Source organism: Procambarus clarkii, chromosome 18, assembly GCF_040958095.1.
Source record: "Procambarus clarkii isolate CNS0578487 chromosome 18, FALCON_Pclarkii_2.0, whole genome shotgun sequence".
NCBI lineage: Eukaryota > Metazoa > Arthropoda > Malacostraca > Decapoda > Cambaridae > Procambarus > Procambarus clarkii.
This window is the reverse complement of record NC_091167.1, coordinates 43184585-43206121: the sequence shown is the minus strand read 5'-3', so window position 1 is coordinate 43206121 and position 21537 is coordinate 43184585. Positions and strand designations below refer to the sequence as shown.

General features: G+C 43.9%; 1 protein-coding gene across 1 annotated transcript in view; it reads left to right on the top strand.

Moving 5' to 3' along the window:
* Nucleotides 1–21537, top strand: part of Usp16-45 (ubiquitin specific protease 16/45) — a 214554-nt gene that overhangs the window by 154054 nt on the left and 38963 nt on the right. The window contains 1 exon segment of the mRNA XM_069326551.1: nt 242–328. Within this exon segment, the coding sequence (XP_069182652.1) occupies nt 242–328 (87 nt within the window).

The window sequence follows — 21537 nt, the reverse complement described above, 5'->3', positions numbered from 1 at the left end:
GAACTTGTAAAGCCACATTACTCATACAGAAGGAACTTGTAAGGCCACATTACTCATATAGAAGGAACTTGTAAGGCCACATTACTCATATAGAAGGAACTTTTAAGGCCACATTACTCGTACAGAAGGGACTTGTAAGGCCATAGTTCTGCATGGAGGTGTACAGGTCCTCTCTGATATTTAAATCAGTATCCACATTTTGTGATGCATCCATATTAAAGTAATTTCATATGGTTTTCAGAGAGAATTACATCTACATTTTCACCTATAATCTTATATTTTATAGAAGAAAACCGGCCACTAAACCCCGTCCATCACTACTTTTCAGGTAGTAACTACAGTGTGACCCCCAAAGCCCTTCCCTACTCCCCAAATTAAACAAATAAACTTAGATCAGAAAATGGATATTCACAACTCTAATGTATTACAGAAGAACCTGAATTTTAACTTGTGAGAAAACTGCAGCTCTTTAAAAGATTATCATCATGAAGCATTTTTTAGTGCGAAGATAAAAGCTGTGTACTAACTAATATGATTTGTACTATTTTTCTGGGGAAAGCCCCGTCAGCTTCCCGGAACTTACCATGCTGATATGCTAATATCAGACTTTGGCATCAATCATGTGTATGGAGTTTTATGGGCCTACCGGGGACCACGAGCCAGAACCTGCCCCCCCCCCTCAGAAAAGGCACGAGGAGCAATGTCCTATAGAAACCCCCGTGTGGTTGGAAGCATTCTGTGTCTGCCATCGACCGAGTCAGGCATCCAGAAAGGTAAGCATCCCAAAACAAACCCCCATTCTGGTGAAAATTACTACAAAAAGCCGAACAAGTGGATAGAACTCCCCAAACAGAAACGAACAAACGAGTATGACGTCACATGTCACCGCGCCACTGTCTGCTCAGCTCCCCCCCTCCCTGGGAGGGGAAAGGGGGAGTCCCAGATCCTCATGCTGGCAATCCACCTCTCAATTCTGAGGCTGATGCTATTGGCAACAGTCGTGTGCTCTGGCTCCAGTGGTTGTTTCTGCACTGTGTCTTGTGTGTGGTGACTGTCTTCTAGGTGGTGTGTGAGCCAGGCATGATTCTCCAGTACTCGGGCTGTATGCGCCTAGGATTTCCTTCCCTAGGTGCCCAGTAAGTACTGCCCTTGGGGCTTGGGGTCACCTTCCACAAGTTCCTTGGGTTCTGCCCCTGCTAGACCGTTTACTGCATGGTTTTTGTCCACCCTTTGTGTGCTAGGGTGTTCTGTCTCTCTTGTTCGCCTTAAAGTAGCGGGCAGTTTGCACTGGTAGGGGTGCAGGGTACTGCGCAGATTGTTTTCACCAATCATAGCGGCCGGCTCTGTTCCGCCTGGGCCCGCTGTCCACTTGTGGAGTTTTCTTTTTGTTTGCCTGCTTGGTAGGGGGTATGCCTTGGTTCTTGCCCCCTGTGTACTGAGTACTCTTCCTTCTTCTGGTGGTTCTCCGTGCTATGTCCCAGTGAGTGTACACGTCCTGGGGGTTCAGTTCTTGGAAAGTTGTTTGGTAGACTTGGGCACCAAGTCGACCAGGGAGCCGGTCGGTCGAGCGGACAGCACGCGGGACTTGTGATCCTGTGGTCCTGGGTTCGATCCCAGGCGCCGGCGAGAAACAATGGGCAGAGTTTCTTTCACCCTATGCCCCTGTTACCTAGCAGTAAAATAGGTACCTGGGTGTTAGTCAGCTGTCACAGGCTGCTTCCTGGGGGTGGAGGCCTGGTCAAGGACCGGGCCGCGGGGACACTAAAAAGCCCCGAAATCATCTCAAGATAACCTCAAGATAACCAGTTAGCAGTACTATGCCTAGGCTTTCCTGAGCATGAGTTCCATCTTAGGACCCTGGGAATCCCCACGGGGACGCGTGGGTCTGATGGATGAGACTCCGGAGTTCCCCCTCGCTTTGCGCGAGTTCGAGGGTTGCTTTGTTCCCTTACCTGATACCTGGTTAATACCTTAACCAGGTATTAACCAGACCCAGAGTCTTGCGAGTTTTGTTGCTTGTTTGTGACTCGGTTACCTAGTCTTATGCAGACTATGTGGGTGCATGCAGCACGGGCATTGCATGTTGAGAGTTCAGGTGGTGGCAATATGCTAGGTTGTTTGCTCCCTGAAAGCCCCGAGGCTGCCCCATTTTTTTTTGGTTGTTGTGTCGGGGCTTGGGGGTGTTGGTTGCTTCGGTTTTGTTTCCGTCCATGCCCCCTTGTCTTTTCCCAGTTGTGATCTAGTCTGGTTCCCCCCCCCCTCCCTTCCTCCCTGCATCCGGATCCTCACAGTCTGTGGGTTCAGGGTTGGGGCCAGGGCTTCGATGGTTTTGAGACTCGGGCGGTCTCCGGGAATTCCCCTTCTGGGGATAGCAACGGAGGCATTCGAGTCTGTTCCTCCAGCCGTGTTGCATGAGTCTGCCAGTGGGCTCCCTTCCTTAGTACTTTTTCGGCTGCCCCGACTTTTCTTGTGAGGCTGGGGCTTTGGGGGAACGGCCCCAGAAACCCACCTGCCGTGTGGGTTTCTGGGGCTGGGGAGGGGCTGACTTGGGAGCCTCGGGCCCCGTTAAACCCCACCGGGGTTTCCTACCCTCTGAGCGAGGCTTGCGGTTACGAGGAGTGGGGTTCCCCACCCCCCCCCCACCCCCTACGTATGAGTTGTTGGGTGTCGGCCTCTCCCCAGGTTCGGTTCCTTGTCCTTTGGGTCTGTCGGTTCCGTCCTGTCGGTGGGTACTCTTCTCTGTTTACTGACCCTTCTTTGGGACGGGACTTCTCCATCATGTTCCCCTCTTCTCGGGGTTCTACATGACATTTAGTGTTAGGTGCGACTATGCCTTTATGTGCCTTTGTGATTTGTGCTTGTTTCTGTGTGTCCTCGAAGGTTCGGGAAGGTTTTCGCTTCTTCCCGTATTATTGGAACATCTGTCGCCTTCCGGTGTAGCTTCCCTCCAGTTCTTTCTAGGGCTTGTTGGTCTTCTTCCGTGCTTCTTCTTGGATTTCGGTCCTGAATCATTCTTTTCTTATTGTTTCGCTTCTCCGTGCTCTGTCTTGGTACTACTCGTTTTCTTTAAATACTCCTAGCTGGTGCCTCCCCGCCGAGTGGGTTGTGCGGTTCGAACCTCGTGTCCTGCGCATGCGCCGTGGGAGTTTGTTTTGGTTATGGGCGGTGTACACAAGTGCTGGAGTTCCACGTCCTTTTTCTCTAGAGTGCTTCGCCTCTCGCTCCTCTCATCTCTCCAGTCCGTGCCCCATAGCTACTGGGGGTGTTCTGGATTGCCGCTATGGGGAGAACGCCGGGTGTGTGGGCTCCTCATTCGCCTCTACCGTACTCTTCTTCTTCATGTGCAGCTCTGGCCTTCTTCCCCTGGCAGTGCTCCCAGAATCTTCTCGGCTATGTTGTGTAGTGACAACGTTCGTGCCTACATTCTGCAGGTGAGTTTATGCGATCTGGTGTCTTGTCGGCCAGGCGCTAGTTCGTGGGTTTAGGTTACAAATATATGACCAAAAGAACAAAGGTGACTGCGCATGGCCTCTTGGCCCATACGAGGAAGCTCCTATTTATCCCCATCCAGTCCCACTCATATACATATCCAACCCATGCTTGAGTCAATCAAGGGGTCCCACCTCCGCCATGTTACGAGGTAAAATGGTGGAGGTGAATGTTATGAGGTAAATGTTACACTGTCAGGATGTTATGAGGTGACATTTTGCTGCAGTTTTGATACTGGGGATGCATGTTGGGGATTGGTTGTGGCGTTTTGTTTGGCCCTTGCGTGCTTCTTCCTGGGGTCTTCTTTTCTCGTCTGTGTTATCTGTTATACAGGGGTCACTGCCCCATTTTTCGTGGTCTTATCTGAGTCACTCATTCCTTGCCAGTCTTGCAGTGCCTGGCTTAGCCCTTCCGTATACATTGGCTTCTCTGTACTCACCTAGTTGTGTTTGTGGGGGTTGAGCTTTGGCTCTTTAGTGCTGCCTCTCACTTGTCACTCACCTGACATCTACATGGCCTCTGTACTTGCCTAGTTGTACTTACATAGTTGTGCTTGCGGGGGTTGAGCTCTGGCTCTTTGGTCCCTCCTCACAACTGTCAATCGACAAATGTACAGGTTCCTGAGCCTACTGGGTTCTATCATATCTACACTTGAAGCAGTGTATGAAGTCAGCCTCCACCTCACTTCCTCATGCATGTCATTTGTCTACTACTCTGACCCTGAGATACTTCTTTCTAACATCCCTATGCATCATTTGGGCACTCAATTTCCACCTGTGTCCCCTAGTGCGTGTGCCTCTTGTGTTAAATAGTCTGTCTTTATCTACCCTATCACTTCCTCTGAGAATCTTGTATGTAGTGATCATGTCCCCTCTAACTTTTCTGTCTCCAAGTGACGTGAGGTTTACTTCCCATAGTCTCTCCTCATAGCTCATACCCCCGGTTTGGGTACTAGTCTGGTGGCAAACCTTTGCACCTTTTCCTGTTTAGTCTTGTTGTGTTGGGACGTGACCGGCAGTTGTGTAATTACCTAAGTGTAGTTACAGGATGAGAGCTACGCTCGTGGTGTCCCGTCTTCCCAGCACTCTTTGTCATATAACGCTTTGAAACTACTGACGGTCTTGGCCTCCACCACCTTCTCACCTAACTTATTCCAACCGTCTACCACTCTGTTTGCGAAAGTGAATTTTCTTATATTTCTTCGGCATCTGTGTTTAGCTAGTTTAAATCTATGACCTCTTGTTCTTAAAATTCCAGGTCTCAGGAAATCTTCCCTATCGATTTTATCAATTCCTGTTACTATTTTGTATGTAGTGATCATATCACCTCTTTTTCTTCTGTCTTCTAGTTTTGGCATATTTAATGCCTCTAATCTCTCCTCGTGGCTCTTGCCCTTCAGTTCTGGGAGCCACTTAGTAGCATGTCTTTGCACCGTGTTGTTGGTCGTGTCCCTTTCGTTCCCATTTGCTACCTGCCTTCCTTGTTCCTCATCTTCCTTCTACACTCTTGCCCCTAGCCGCTGTTGCTGGGGCTGTTCTTCTGGTCTTTTTCTTGCATTTTTCCGTTTTTCTCATTGTATCCTACACGTAGTTGTTGTGTGTTTTGTATGGGCCTTTTAGCTCTCCTATTGCCAGGTTTGGGTTCCTGGTTTCCTGGCTTGCCCTGCCAGTTGGCATTTTCGAGGTCTCGTGGTGTCCCTTCTTTAGAGTCTCGCATCGGAACCGTAGGGTCTCCGATCTCCTGGTGAGCCCGCTGGCGTTGGGTAGTTTTCTGTATGGCAGACGTTCCATCTCCTTCCTTGCCAGCTTGGGTTTCCGGCTCTGCCTGCTCGTAGTCACACCTGAGATCTTCCCGTTGCTCCACCTCTTTCTAGGCTCGATCGGTCCATGGCAGGGCTGGTTCGGTTCTGGTTCTGCCTCGAGTCTCTCACCATCAGTTGGTGGTCAGGTGGCTTCGTTGATGGCGTCCCACCTGCATGCTTCTTCTTGGCAGTGGTGTGTGTTTTTTTGGAGGTCCTTCCTTTTTCTTTTTTGTCCCTTCTTAGGTTTGCTGGTTTCTGATGTTGTGGTCTTGTCCTTCTCTTGTGGAGGTTCGGAGCTGTCATCTTGTCACATACTGTCACCTTGTCTCGTGCAACACTGGCAAAGCAGTTCTTGGCTGCTTTGGTTTTGGAGTTGCCTCTGCACTGCTTTGTGAGCCATCTCTGGCGTAGTTCACCTCCGGCCTGCTCTTGTGCTGCTTGAGCCATCCTGATTCTTGGATTGTGTGCACTTTTTCTCTTCTTCTCAGCTTGTTGTGGCTCTTTCGGTTTTGAGTTTTTTCTGGGGCACTTTTCTCGTTGGCGTAGACCTCTGGGGGTCGGGTCGGAGTGCTTCATGCCGCCCTCCGGCGCCTGGATTTCGGCTCTTTTGGTTCTCCTGATGGATTGTGCGCCTGCAGCTTGCAGCCTTCTCATTCTTTTCTGGCGAAGACTGGCTCGGCTGCTTTCCTGAGGGGTCCTTGGGTTGTTTGATGCTTGGCCGGGGGTGCATCATATGCTGAGTTCGGTTGTGGCACTTCGCTGTGCTTGGCGTGCCACGGCTGCTGTGACCGGGGTCCCGCTTTGGGTTGTTCTGGGTTCCCTCCTTCCCTGTTCCAGGTTGTGGTTCTCTTGGGTCGTCCGCAGGGTGGTTCAGTCCTGTCAGCCTCGCTGACAGGACTGTTAGTCTACGCTTCACGTTGGGGTGTGTGCAACTTCCGCCTCCTGTGTTCGGGCCCTCTTGTTTTCATCTTTGGGTAGGTAACTCCGGAAAACCAGAAAACCAGCATTGAATGTAATGAAACACCATTTTCTGGGTGAGACCGGAGGCTCTCTGGCAACCCTCCCACCTCCCAGTCGGCGGTTTTTCTCGTGTTTTGATGTCCAGCCTCAGAACTGAGAGGTGGATTGCCGAAGCGGGGGTCTGGGGCTCCCCCTGCCCCCTCCCGGGAAGGGGGGAGCTGCGCAGACAGGTGCGACATGTGACGTCATACTCGTTTGTTCATTTCTGTTTGGGGAGTTCTATCCACTTGTTCGGCATTTTGTAGCAATTTTCACCAGAATGGGGGTTTGTTTTGGGATGCTTACCTTTCTGGGGGCTTGACCCGGTCGATGGCAGACATAGAATGCTCCCAACCACACGGGGGTTTCTATAGGCCATTGCTCCCCATGCCTCTCTGAGGGGGCCAGGTTCTGGCTCGTGGTCCCTGGTAGGCCCACAGAACTCCATTCACATGACTGATGCCAATATCCGACATTAGCATATCAGCCCAGATAGTTCCGGGGAGCCTCCGGGTCTCACCCAGAAAATGGCGTTTCATTACATTCAACAATGGTTTTTTTATAATAAAAAATTTTTTTGCATTGCAATGGGGGTAGAAGTCTGGTTAAATTAGTTTCCATTTAAAATCTCTTTAGCATTTACAAAATTTTTAAATTGCTTTCAAATTTGAAGTAAATTTGAGTTTTGGTTTAGTGATATACTGTAAGTTTTTAATTAAGATATATTCAGTGATTGAAGTTTTGTTTAGCTTGGTGTGCCAGTACCTTCAACAGTAAAGTAATAAAATGTGATTATACAAGTTCTTCTGTATTATTCTAACTGTTAACACCAACACACTACCATATTTGTATTTATTATAATCATAATTATGCTAATCTATGCATGAGCTTCATGATATCTGTCATCCTGTTTGTAAATAGGCAGTGAGACCCGGTGTTTTGTGCTATTAATACATTTTATATCCATAACAAGATAAACAATATTATAGGTATTCAAATATGGCACAACCCTTTAAAGTGGAGGTCAAATAATGTGAAAAGCATTGATATTTATAATAAAATCTTTCTTTTGGTTATTTTTTTATATGGTGAGTTCTGTAACACTAAATTTTCACATACTGTTAATTTGTATTCTCTTCTAAACTGGCTATCATTTTATCATATTTATATTTAAATTTTGGTATTGTTAACCCCTGGGCGGAGCTGCTACTAATAGCTGACAACACCGCTGTGTGTAAGGGGATAAAAAAAAAAAAATTAAGATTGTTAAAATATGTTCCCTGATCACAGGGTAAATAATACAAAAATCACTGGTGAAATATTTTGGCCACAACAAGGTGAGGAAGTCTGCACAAGATTCAGGTGCTGATAGAGTAGGTGTCCGGGACGGTCTGCTCCAGCCGAGCCGTCAGGCGGGAGCTGCCACAAAGATATTATTACAATACAACCTCCATTCAACGCACTATATGGGACCAACCCCGGTGTGTTGCAGCATTGGATTCATTGCAGGAGGTGCCCTTCAGGAGGCGTTTGTGTCAGTGTCTTTCTTTTTCTTGTAAACAATAAAAATGCATTATCATATTATATACTGTACCTATATATTACTATTCTACTAAAAAAATACTGAGTTACAGTTGTTATTTACTTTATTGTTGGAGTTATGTCCATCTTGAATTCTCATGGAGTTGTGAATACTGTACAGTAAATACGTACTGTACTGTATTATGTTGTTAGCACTGTATTAATAAGTACAGTAGTTCTGTTGTATGTTGAGTACTACAATACAGTTTATGAAAACTATTTTACACTAAAATTACTGTACTGCAACCTTAATTTTAACATGAACAATATGTACTTAAATTTAACACTTATTCTAACTGTACACTTCACACATGACATTCTTAGATGTTTGCATCAGCTTTGCTGGTGCTCGCTGCTGCTGCTAAGTTTGCTTCAGCTGCTTCTGAGCTGGTGCTGGCTGCTGTTGTACTGGTGCTGGGTATAGCTGTGCTCATGCTGGGTATGGCTGTGCGTGTGCTGGGTACAGCTGTGCTTGTGCTGGGTACGGCTGTGCTTATGCTGGGTACGGCTGTGCTTGTGCTAGGTACAGCTGTGCTCGTGCTGGGTACAGCTGTGCTCGTGTTGGGTACGACCGTGCTGGTTGATTTTCTGCTTCTAGTTCTTGAAAAATATTGACTCATTTTCAGCACTAATAAGGCCTCACTGCCTCCCTCCCTCCCTAATTCTCCCCCTCTCTAACATACTGCCTCTCATCTAAGCTTCCCCATCCATCCACCCACCAGTCAGCCATCACTGACACAATGCGTGCATCTGGAGCCGACATGGTGTACAGATGTTTCTTGATTGTGCAGATATGTAAAACAAAGTCACAGAATGAACACTCCAATCTTGTGACAAATCAAAACAATAGGAACAATAAACCGTGAATCTGTGACATCACCGGGTAGAATGCACTCTAAAAGTGGTGGCACCCAACGCGGGTCAGTGGGCAAACTGGATCATCTCCCACCCACCCCACCACCACGGGACAGCACGACACTTGGCGGACTGCTTCTTCACCCGAACTTAGTTCATGCAGGGTAACCCCAACCCCGGCTGGCATTGGGCCTTGGCGGACCGCTTCCTACTCGAACTTAGTTCATGTAGCGTGACTCCCCAAACCCAATCAGGAAACTGGAAGTTTCGGATAACTAAAGTTCGGAAACCAAGTGGCACTCTATATACTGTATATATTTTGACATTTTCAGGCGATACTGTGGTCACAAGCTGAACAGCAGTGCTGTTAGCTCATGCTGCGTGTGCCAGCCTTGGTTGCTCACCCAGTACAGTACTTATATTTTCAAAGTTATACATAATAGACAGTACCTTTGACACACAAATACAACCTGTTAGCATGAAAAAATTAAATAAATAAAGTGAGAAACAATGAAAATATATCAACAAAGTTATTCCCATGCGACACCTCAACTCATTTTACCTAAAAATACGCAACTTCTCCAGGCTACTACAGCTAAATCACAAGATCTAAAAGACTTTTTAATTAGATGTTTGGGTTTCCTGAAGGCTAATTAACAATGTCATAAGAAAAAAAAAAAAATTTTAGAACAATTTTTCTGTGGGAAGTCCCGGAGGCTCCCTGGAGCATATCGGGGTAATGTATGTTGTATTAGACCGGGACATTAGCTAAGGAGTTCAGACCTACCAGGGACCAGCGCCAGAACCTGGCCCCTTCAGAGAGGTTTCAGGGGGCAATGGCCCTGGAAAACCCCCTTGTGGATGGGGTTTTCCTTATCTGCCATCGACCGGAGTTAGGCACCCAGAAAGGTAGGCATAACAAAACAAACCCCACATGGTAAAAAACTAAAACAAAAAACTGAACAGAGAGGTAGAAACTCCCCACAATCCCAAGGAAACAAGCAAACATCACACTTTATTGCTGCGCCGATCGTCTGCGCAACTCTCCCCGCCCCAAGAAGGGAAGGGGGAAGTCCCGGACCTCACCGCGCTGGCTGCCTAGCATCAGTTTGGAAGCTAAGCTTCAACTAATGTGAAAAAAACACCGACCGGTGGGAGGGAGGGTTGCCAGGGAGCCTCCAGGGCTCACCCAGAAAAATGGCGTTTCATTACATTCAACGCTGGTTTTCTGTGGGGAGCCCCTACGGCTCCCTGGAGCTTCATACCCAAAGAGAAGGAAAAGAAAGGGCTGACCCGGGAGGCGGCCGCCACAAACTCCGCAACGCGAAGCCGAGACAACAGGCTGCAACCTGCGACCCAAGGCAACAAGAAACGCACAGGAGCAGACGCGTGCATAAAGAACGGGCGGACAGGAATCTGTGCGACCCTCAAATCCTCGCGCCCGAAGTGAGACCTAGAGGTCACCAACACAGCAGCGAAAGCTGCAAACGTCCGAACAGCACAGGTGGAAGGATAGACCGCAGGCTGGAAGATCTAAAAACTCTGCAGACGACCTGGGAGACCCGAGGGAGACCAACATCCTTCCAGCGAGCATAAAAAATATTGCCGGAACAACCATGGACATCTTCAATAGAAAACTAGGTCATTTTCTCCTAGGAGTGCCGGACCAACCGGGCTGTTATCTTGAGATGATCTTGAGATGATTTCAGGGCTTTAGTGTCCCCGCGGCCCGGTCCTCAACCAGGCCTCCACCCACAGGAAGAAGCCCGTGACAGCTGACTAACACCCAGATCCCTATTTTACTGCTAGGTAACAGAGGCATAGGGTGAAAGAAACTCTGCCCATTGTTTCTCGCCGGCACCCGGGATCGAACCCGGGACCACAGGATCAAAAGTCCAGCGTGCTGTCCGCTCGACCGACCGGCTCCCTGTGGTGGATATGTGGGCCTGTGGGCTGCTGCAAGCAACAGCCTAGTGGACCAAACTCACAAGTCAAGCTTGACCTCGGGCTGGGCTTGGGGAGTAGAAAAACTCTCAGAACCCCATCAAGCAGATCAAGCAGATTGGTTAGGTTAGGTTAAGTGTTTAGATTCTGTTAGCAATTATTTGTATTTAAAGTTCATGGGTGAAGCATTTACTGAGCTGCGATTGAAGCAGAGGTCATTAGCGAGGCACTGTTCAAGAAATATTTGAATGTCAGCAATTTATTCATGTGTAAACTGATTTTAATTTCATGAACAGGGGGTTTGGATGCTGGATCAATGAGTATTTTGCCTTTGTTGTCGAGGACGGGTTAATTATCTGCATACATGAAGTCTGAAGTGAACAAATAGTGTAATGTAGTGTGTAAGTCTGAAGTGTTTCATTCATTCCTATCATACACCAAGTTTACACTAATGTACTATTGCCCACACTCTCAATTTCCTTCTGTTAATATTAATAATAAAGTTTGTTTCTCACTTTATAGAAATTGTGCCATATTTTGCCTTATTGTTCAGTGAAAAATACTTAGGACCATTGTAATTAATGTGTCAGATTTATTTTATATTCTTCCCCACTCAAGAGTTTAAAATTACTGTACATTATTCACTCCAAAATTTAGGGTCATAAGTTAGTCACCATACAAATAGTTTTATCTGGATTTCTGTAATTAAAGTAACGTGTTCTATAGTGTTCTATAATTAAATTTACAATATGTTTCTGCCAAATTTAGTCAGTCAATTTCTCAGAGAAATTAAGACACTGTATTTCCTTGCAAAATTAGCACACAATGCATCACATTAGAAAACCAACATATACAGTATTAGTTTATTACAGTATCATGCCCCCAAAGTACTCAATTATCTCTTGTGTTATTAAAGTAAGTTGTGGTCAGTAACTATCACACTTTTCTTTCATAATAAGTCAAGACAACTTTCTCTTAGCAAGAAGTATGCAAATAATGGTTGTAATTAATTGATTACTGTACTCTGAAGTGTGGGTCGGCTGGCTGTCAGCCTCATGCAGTTTCAGTGGGTTACTTAATTTGTTACTAAGACTATGTTTAGTGAGTTGAACTGTTTCGAGTCGTTTCTTAAGGGTTTGCTGTCTACATTATAATATGAAAGATCAGATAGTGATATACTGTATACATGTACTGTACATGTATATTTGTAATTTTGCTGAGAAGTTTGAAATAACCAATATATGAAAGGAGTTGCAGATATAGTTCAAAACTGCATCAAATGGACTAAAGCATGTTTGAAACCGAGTGGTCATATTTGCTTGGACTTTAGTAGTGTTGACAGCTCAATATGTTACAGTTTACTCAGTTGCCCATTACTTATGTTCTGTTTTTCTATCATTGTTTTCTTATTTGGAGTATTGGAATTATATTATTTTTACCTGTGTGTGATCTGGAGTGACAATCTTTATTTCAGTGTGTTGAATTTTTATTTATTCTTATTACTTTTATTTATTTATTTATTTTAGAATAAATATTCAAGGTTTGCATTTTGTATATTTATTATAGTAATTGTTGTATATCTATACTATAAGAAAAAATGTCTATTTCCATCTGTTCAAAGTTGGAGGCCAGATGTTTGTGGCTAGCCTCAACAAAAGTGGCAGAGGGAATGGTCTAGGGTATAGGATGAACATAAACTGACCAAGGTCACCAGAATTCAAAAGGGAACCGAGTGCCAGGGTCACATTCAGACCCCACAAAAAATTTTGGCACTACTCACTGGCTACAGCTAAATATTTTGAAAACAAACATTTACAAAAAAATTCTTATAGTAATATACACTATTATTCACTGATATTGGGAAAATTAACAGAAATTTCCTGCTATCCATAATTTACCTATACTTACATAAAACAAACTGTCAAAGGCTTCTCTAGCCATGGTCCTTTCTCAGAAGAAAGGGATGATAATTCTATATTTTAGTATATCAAACCACTAAGCTCATCTCACCGGCATCCACGGACATATTAGACAATTATATTTTTTATAAGAGAGAAAGAGACAGACATACATTGACAAAAACAGAGAGACAGACACACACTTGTCATGGTCATGAGAGCGATTGTAGTAAGGGTAGATAGAGATAAGTCATGATTGACCAGACCACACACTAGAAATTGAAGGGACGACGACGTTTCGGTCCGTCCTGGACCATTCTCAAGTCGATTGTCACATCGACAATCGACTTGAGAATGGTCCAGGACGGACCGAAACGTCGTCGTCCCTTCAATTTCTAGTGTGTGGTCTGGTCAACATACTTCAGCCACGTTATTGTGACTCATCGCCTGCATAAGTCATGATTGTTGGTACTGAGGGACTTCAACTTGAAAGCAATAGACTGGAAGGCCTACTAAGCAAGACTGGAGGACATTTGGACAGGCAGATTTGTAAACCTCATTCTGGAGAAATTCCTGTATCAACACGTCAAGCAGGCCACAAAAATGAGGGAAGCAGATGTTCTGTCAATACTGGATCTAATATTCATCAAGAAAGAAGAAGAGATATTTGACATCCAGTACCTTCCTCCCTTGGGAAAGAGTGTTCATGTCCTATTGGAAATTAAGTATGCTTTGTGATATAATCTAGAAGAGAATGGAGACATTGAAACAGTTGATAAACTCGATTTCAAGAGAGGACACTATGGGGAACTTTATTGAGCTTAACTAGACAGACCTGTTGCTAGGCAAGAAAGTAAATGAGATGTATGCCAATGTTTGCAAAATATTCAATGAAGGCACATAAACATTCATACCATCAAGAAGACTTGGACAAAATAAGTATATGGAGCACCACTTGGCAAATTTAATTTAATGTGAATAAATGCCATGTTATGAAATGTGGAATAGGAGAACATAAACCCCACACAACCTATAAATTATGTGGGAAATCTTTAAAGACTTCTGATAAAGAAAGAGATCTAGGGGTGGTTCTAGATAGAAACCTATCACTTGAGGACCACATAAAGAACGTTGTGCAAGGAGCCTATGCTACGCTTTTTAATTTCAGAATTGCTTTTAAATACATGGATGGCGATATACTAAAGACATTGTTCATGACTTTTGTTAGGCCAAAGCTAGAATATGCAGAGGTTGTATGGTGCCCATATCTTAGGAAGCACATCAACAAATTGGAAAAAGTACAACGACATGCCACTAAGTGGCTCCCAGAACTGAAGGGCAAGAGCTACAAGAAAAGGTTAGAGGCATTAAACATGCCAAAACTAGAAGATAGAAGAAAAAGAGGTGATATGATCTCTATGTACAAGATATTAACAGGAATCGATAAAATTGATAGGGAAGACTTTCTGAGACCTGGAACTTTGAGAATAAGAGGTCATGGATTTAAAGTAACTAAACAAAACTGCTGAAAAATATAAGAAAATTCACTTTCGCAGAGTAGTAGATTGTTAGAACAAATTCAGTAAGAAGGTGGTAGTGACTAAAACCGTCAGTACAGTACTTTTCAAAGTGTTGTACGACAAAGAGTGCTGGGATGACGGGACACCATGAACGTAGCTCTCATCCTGTAACTACACTAAGGTAATTACATTACCTAAACAGAGATGCAGGACCAGAAAACAGGATTGGTTCAACAGAAATTGTGTAAGGACTGCGAGGAAAAGACAGGAAAATGGGTTCAATATCGGAAGAGGCCTAACCCACAAACATACCAGCATTACAAACAAGCAAGAAATAATTGCACATCAGTGAGAAGAGAGGCAGAAAGGAACTTTGAGAAAGTGGACAAATGTAAAAACAGATCGGGCCTTTTCTATAAATTCATTAAAAGCAAGCTGCATGTAAAAGATAAAATTCAGAGATTGAAAATGGGAAATAGGACTACTAAGAATGAAAAAGAAATGTGTGAAATGTTAAATGAACAGTTCCAAAGTGTGTTTATAGAAAATGAGGATTTCAGAGACCCGGACCAAATGCCAATTCCAGAACACATCATAGAATACATAGAAGTACTGTATTTCAAGACGAAGTGGAAAAATTACTTGGTAGATTAGGAAGAAATAAAGCAGTTGGACCTGATGAAGTTTCACTTTGGGTGCTGCGAGAATGTGCAACTGAGCTGAGCATTCCACTCCAATTAATCTTCCAGACATCCTTGTGCACAGAAATCTTAGCAAATAAATGGAAAAATGCAAACATAGTACTGTACTAATTTATAAAAATGGTAGTCAAGAGGAACCTCTAAAGTATAGGCCCCATGTCGTTAACCATTGCACTGCGCAGGGCACCTTAAGTTGCTGGATTGAGGGTGTGCAGAGCGCCATATGGCGATCGTAGCTACAGTATATCGTAGGACTCAAAACTTTCGTCTGTGTCGTCATAGTTCAGTGACCTATGACTTTAAAAGTTTGATTAATACCGTAAATCATTTCTAAAACCGGTGTTTTAATAGCTCTTTATTATCCTAATTAAACTAAAGTAAATAAAACCATAAATATACTGTAATATGATAGATATCTGCTATTTGAGAAATTATTAATTTTATTAGCACAGTAACTTCAGAGCAAGCAGACGGGTCTAATCCATGTGCACACAGCACCGTGCGTGTTTCATTCGATTTCGTCGCCACAGTTCAGTGACCTACGGCTTCGAAATAATAAAATTAATAAGTCACTTCTTAAATAAGTATTTTTTATACCTCTTATTATCATAATAATGTTCCTAAACTAAATATATGATGTTAAAATTTTATGTAAATCCAATATTTGAGAGAAATTTATGTTACTGGATCTGGCTTAAACACCAGCCTACTGTAGGGTGTATAGACTTAGTCTGCATTCATACATTAGGCACCCAGTGCCATTAGCTATGTCTGCGAGTGATGTGTTTGTCCGCCGGTGAAAGAATAATCGTGGAATTTACCATTTTTTGACTACAGCTGTATTGTTATGCAACAAGATGTCTCAGGGGCTTGCTAATAGTGCCTTATTAATGCTGAAAATGAGTCAATATTTTGCAAGAACTAGTAGCAGAAAATCAATTGGCACAACTGTACCCAGCACGAACACAGCTGTATCTTTAGGGAACCAGACACAATAAGAATTCCAGAGAGCAACATAGAGCACATAGAGGTGTCTAGAGACGAAGTGGAAAGAATGCTCAAGGAGCTAAGTAAGAACAAAGCAGTTGGTCCAGATGTAGTTTCACCATGGGTTCTGAGAGAATGTACACCTGAGCTCAGCATTCCACTTCAACTGATTTTTCAGACATCCCTGTTTACAGGAGTTGTAGCTGATGTGTGGAAAAAGGCTAACATAGTTCCAATCTACAAAAGTGGCAGCAGGGTAGAACCCCTTAATTATAGACCTGTATCATTGACAACAATCATAGTCAAAATATTTGACAAAATAATTAAAACTAAATGGGTAGAACACCTGGAGAAAAATGATATAATATCAGACAGACAGTATGGTTTTCAATCTGGAAGATCCTGTGTAACGAACTTACTCAGTTTCTATGATTGTGCCATAGAGACTTTACAGGAAAGAGATGGTTGGGTTGACTGCATCTATCTGCACCTAAAAAAGGCTTTCAACAGAGTTCCCCATAAGAGGTTGTTCTGGAAACTGGAACATATTGGAGGGGTGACAGGTAAGTTTCTAACATGGGTAAAAAATTTCCTGACTGACAGAAAAATGAGGGCCGTAATCAGAGGCAATGTATCGGATTGGAGGAATGTCACGAGTGGAGTACCACAGGGTTCAGTTCTTGCACCGGTAATGTTCATTGTCTACATAAACGATCTACCAGTTGGAATACAGAATTATATGAACATGTTTGCTGATGATGCTAAGATAATAGGGAAGATAAGAAACCTAGATGATTGTCATGCCTTCAAGAAGATCTGGACAAAATATGTATATGGAGCAACACTTGGCAAATGGAATATTTAATGTGAATAAATGCCATGTTATGAAATGCAGAATAGAACCAGTCAAGAGCAGAGGGTGGTGCCATAGGCACAATCAGAGAATACTGTATAAACATCAGAGGTCCACGGTTGCTCAACATCCTCCCAGCGAGCATAAGAAGTATTGGCGGAACAACCGTGGACATCTTCAAGCGGAAACTAGATTGTTTCCTCCAAGGAGTGCCGGACCAACCGGGCTGTAGTGGATATGTGGGGCTGCGGGCCACTCCAAGGAACAGCCTAGTGTACCAAACTCTCACAAGTCAAGCTTTGCCTCAGGCCGGGCTTGGGGAGTAGAAGAACTCCCAGAACCAAATCAACCAGGTATCAACCAGGTTATGGAATGTGGAATTGGAGAACATAGACCCCACACAACCTATAAATTACGTGAGAAATCTTTAAAGAATTCGGACAAAGAAAGGGATCTAGGGGTGGTTCTAGATAGAAAACTGTCACCTGAGGACCACATTAAGAACATTGTGCAAGGAGCCTATGCTACACTTTCTAACTTCAAAATTGCTATAAGTATATGGATGGAGAAATACTAAAGAAATTGTTCACGACTTTTGTTAGACCAAAGCTGGAATATGCAGCGGTTGTATGGTGCCCATATCTTAAGAAGCACATCAACAAACTGGAAAAGGTGCAACAACATGCCACTATGTGGCTCCCAGAACTGAAGGACAAGAGCTACGAGGAGTGGTTAGAGGCATTAAATATGAAAAAAACTAGACGATAGAAGAAAAAGAGATGATATGATCACTACATACAAAATAGTAACAGGAATCGATAAAATTGATAGGGAAGAATTCCTGAGACCTGGAACTTCAAGAACAAGAGGTCATAGATTTAAAATCACGAAACAAAGGTGCTGGAGAAATATAAGAAAATTCAGCACAAGCACAGCCGTACCCAGCACGAGCACCAACCCGTTCTCGCAAATTTAATAAGTCAATATTGACTTATTAAATATGTGCATAGGTGACATACTTAACATAATAGTTTCCCTTGAAAAGCTTCATAGAAAACACCGACCTTACCTAACCTACTTAGTATGTTAAGATAAGCATCTTATTGCTTCGTAATTACAATTATTACCTAACCTATACCTATAATAGGTTAAGTAATAATTGTAATTACGAAGCTATAAGATGCTTATTTTAACATACTAAGTAGGTTAGGTAAGGTCGGTGTTTTCTATGAAGCTTTTCAAGGGAAACTATTATGTTTAGTATGTCACCTATGCACGCAACTAATAAGTCAATATTGACTTATTAATTTGTCTGAATTTATTAATTAATCTGAATTTGCGAGAACGGGTTGCGAGCACAGCTGTACCCAGCACGAGCACTGCCGTACCCAGCACGAGCACAGGCGTACCCAGCACGAGCACAGCCGTACCCAGCATGAGCACAGCCGTACCCAGCACGAGCACAGCCATACCCAGCACGGTTGTACCCAGCACGAGCACAGGCATACCCAACACGAGCACCAGCCGTACCCAGCACCAGCACAGCAGTACCCAGCACCAGCACAGTCGTACCCAGCACCAGCACAGCTATACCCAGCACAAACACAGCCATTCCCAGCATGAGCACAGCCATACCCAGCATCAGTACAATAGCAGCCAGCACCAGATCAGAAGCAACTGAAGCAAACACAGCAGCAGCGAGCTCCAGCAAATCTGATGTAAACATCTAAGAACATCGTGTGTGGAGTGTACAGTTAGAATAAGTGTTAAATTTAAGTACAGTGGTACCTCGGAATACGAGTGTCCCTGTATACGAGTTTTTCGGAATACGAGCTGGATTTGCTCGGAAAATTTACATCAGAATACAAGTGTTGCCTCGGAAGACAAGGGTGTTGATACGCGTACAGGCTGACCTAGCGCGCGGTGACACGGCGATCGCCCTTCAGTTTACCAGTGCCTCGCGCCCAGTGACTATCCCGCCTGAATTCTTCACCAGGATTTACAGTGTTTTGTTGGATTTTTGCCCATTTGATCATAAAAGTTATTATATATCTCATCATGGGCCCCGAAAAGCCAGTGGTAAGGATCAATGCAAGAAAGCGCATGTGAGAATAACCATAGAGGAAAAACAAGAGATCATTCATAAACATGAAAATGGTACACGTGTTGTTGAACTAGCTAGGGAGTATAACAAATCTTCAGGGGAGGAGGAGGTGGAGGCAGTAAAGGATGTCCCTTACTCATTAATTAAGAAAATGTGTGCAGTATGGGAAGAACTGCAAAGTTTTGCTGAAAAGAATCACCCAGATAAAGCTTTAGCAGGCCGTTGCATTGATCTTTTTAATGACAATGTGATGCCTCGCTACAGACAAGTGTTACAAAGAAGGGAAAAACAGTTTTCAATGGAATGATTTCTAGTAAGAAAATCAAGCAGTGAGCCAGAAGCAGGTCCTAGTGGTATGCAGGCAAAACATGTCAGAGTGTGTACCCCAGAGCAGTCATCACTGCCTGATGTTATAATGGAAGAAGACCCCTTCCAAACAGCAACACCTCTCCTCCCCCTCCTCACCGTCTTCCATACGCCAACAGGAGCCATCAGTAAAGGTAAGTAATAACTTGTACATACTTTTGTAGTAAAGTTTTGGGTGAATTGGGTATAAAATTTACTTTGAAGTTAATTTTTTGGGGAGTCAGGAACAGATTAATTCATTTCCCATTATTTCTTACTGAGAAATTCGCTTTGGTTTACGAATTTTCCGGTCTTTAGGAAGGGATTAAATTCGTAAACTGAGGTACCCCGTGTATTACCTAATTATTTCAGTGTCTGTGTGTAACAGTAGGACTGTTAATATAGAAGACCATAGATCTAACATTAAATGTTGTAGTTCACTAGAAAGGGAGGATACTCCCTTTTGTAAAAATTTGGAGTGAGTTGGTAGTTGACCTGAAAGGTGTGGGTTAATTCCCCCCCCCCCCTCCCCTCCCGAGAGATTAGAGCTCATGTGTAGAAAACAGTAGCGCCACATGGATCCTGTGTCGAGTCATCAAACTAGGAGAATAATTCATGTATTAAAGAAATAGTAGGAAGAATCAATCGTGTTTAAGTACTTATGTTAAAATTAACGTCAGTTGAGAATAAAAAATAAGTCTCATATGTTATCAAAGAAGCCGTTGACTTCAGTAACAATATGGTATCTCTTTACTTGGAAAATATGTACCTACCAGCTTGCTTGTTAATTCATGTAAATCAGTGAAATTCAAGGGCTATTGAATATTGTAATTAGCCTGGCTCAAGTATCTAGATAATTCCCAATTGTTTTGAAATAATAAGTCACTTTCAGTGTACAGTACAAGAGTTTAGTTAGTAATCATCTTCGAAGATTAATTTGGCAACTAAGATAAGGTCAGCCTCACCGAGGTCAGTAGAAAATTGGATGAATGTGGACTGGGTAACAACTGGTTACTGCTCCCCTGGAACCGAGGCAGAACATCTAGGTCTGGTTGTGGTATTTTAAGGTATCTATGTCTGATAAAGTGCAGTTGTAGAATCCACATTATTTGTTGTAGTCAATTACCATTTGCCTTAGTTAGGAATATATTCAGTTTAGGAAGTGTTCAGATATGGCATGTTTCTTTTTATTTTCATTGATAATCTTTGTTTAACCCTTAAAGTGCGCATCACTTCATATGAAGTGTAAATCGTTTTACCAGTCAACTGCGCTTCACTTCATATGAAGTGTATGGGTACCGTGCACGATTTGAATGGCCCGCGGTGTAGCTGGGGGTCCCATACGCTGCCCAGGGGCTCTAGTAAACAGCGGCCATTTTGAAAAAAAATCCAGCTCACGCTCCGATGGCATGGGAGGCCTCAGTTTAGCGAGAGTCACCATGGCGAGCGCACGGTCAAACGCCTCACGAGCACGCATCACTCAGTCCCTCACCCCAGAGCAAATAGCCCACAAATTATTCTCTGAAGGTGAAGAAAGTGTGTTTGACGATTCAGACAACGATGAGGATTATACACAGTTGTCGGGAGATAGTAGCAGCAGCAGTGAAAGTGAGAATGACCGCCATGCCATGGCGAGGCCTATACGCTCTCCCATGCCTCCTCGCCCATTTTCTACCCCAATTCTACCACGACCTCACAGTTCCTGTGGATATTTTCTGTTTGAGGGTGACGAGTCAGAGGGAGGTGACTCCTTTTCTGGGTTTAGTGACTCAGATCAAAGTTTTATTGAGCCTGTGGCTGGTACCAGTGGTGTAACTGGGCGAGAAATTGTCGCGTCAGCAGCATCTCGCCCAGCCAAGCGCCACCGCATGGCACCACATGAGGGACCAAGACCCTCGTGTTCACGTGCACCCACCTCACGTGCACGTAGCCGCCGTGCTTCTCGCAGACGGTATTCAGCTCCTGGTCGCCGGTATGCATCGCTTCCTCGCCGTCTTTCCTCTGCATCTCGCAGGACGCCTGGTGTACTTGAGTGGAGTGATGGTGACGATTTTATTCCTAATATTCCTCACTTTGACGATAAAGATGTAGGGATTACAAACCTTTTCCCTAATCAAGGTGAGGACATGGCTGGGATGGAATATTTTACAGCATTCTATGATGAACCACTCATGGAATACATTGTACACCAAACGAACCTGCATGCTGCTTACCTGATTGAGAGGGAAATCACAGAATTTTCACGACTGCAGCGTTGGAAAAATACCACAGTGGCGGAAATGTATGTGTTTTTGGCACTCTGTTTGTTGATGAAGCACTGTCACAAACATGCAATAAATGACTATTGGAGCAAGGACAAGACAATACCAACACCTTTATTCGGGAAATATATGTCACGAGACAGGTTTCAGATACTCCTCAGGTGTCTACATTTTGGAAGTGTTCACGACCGAACACCTG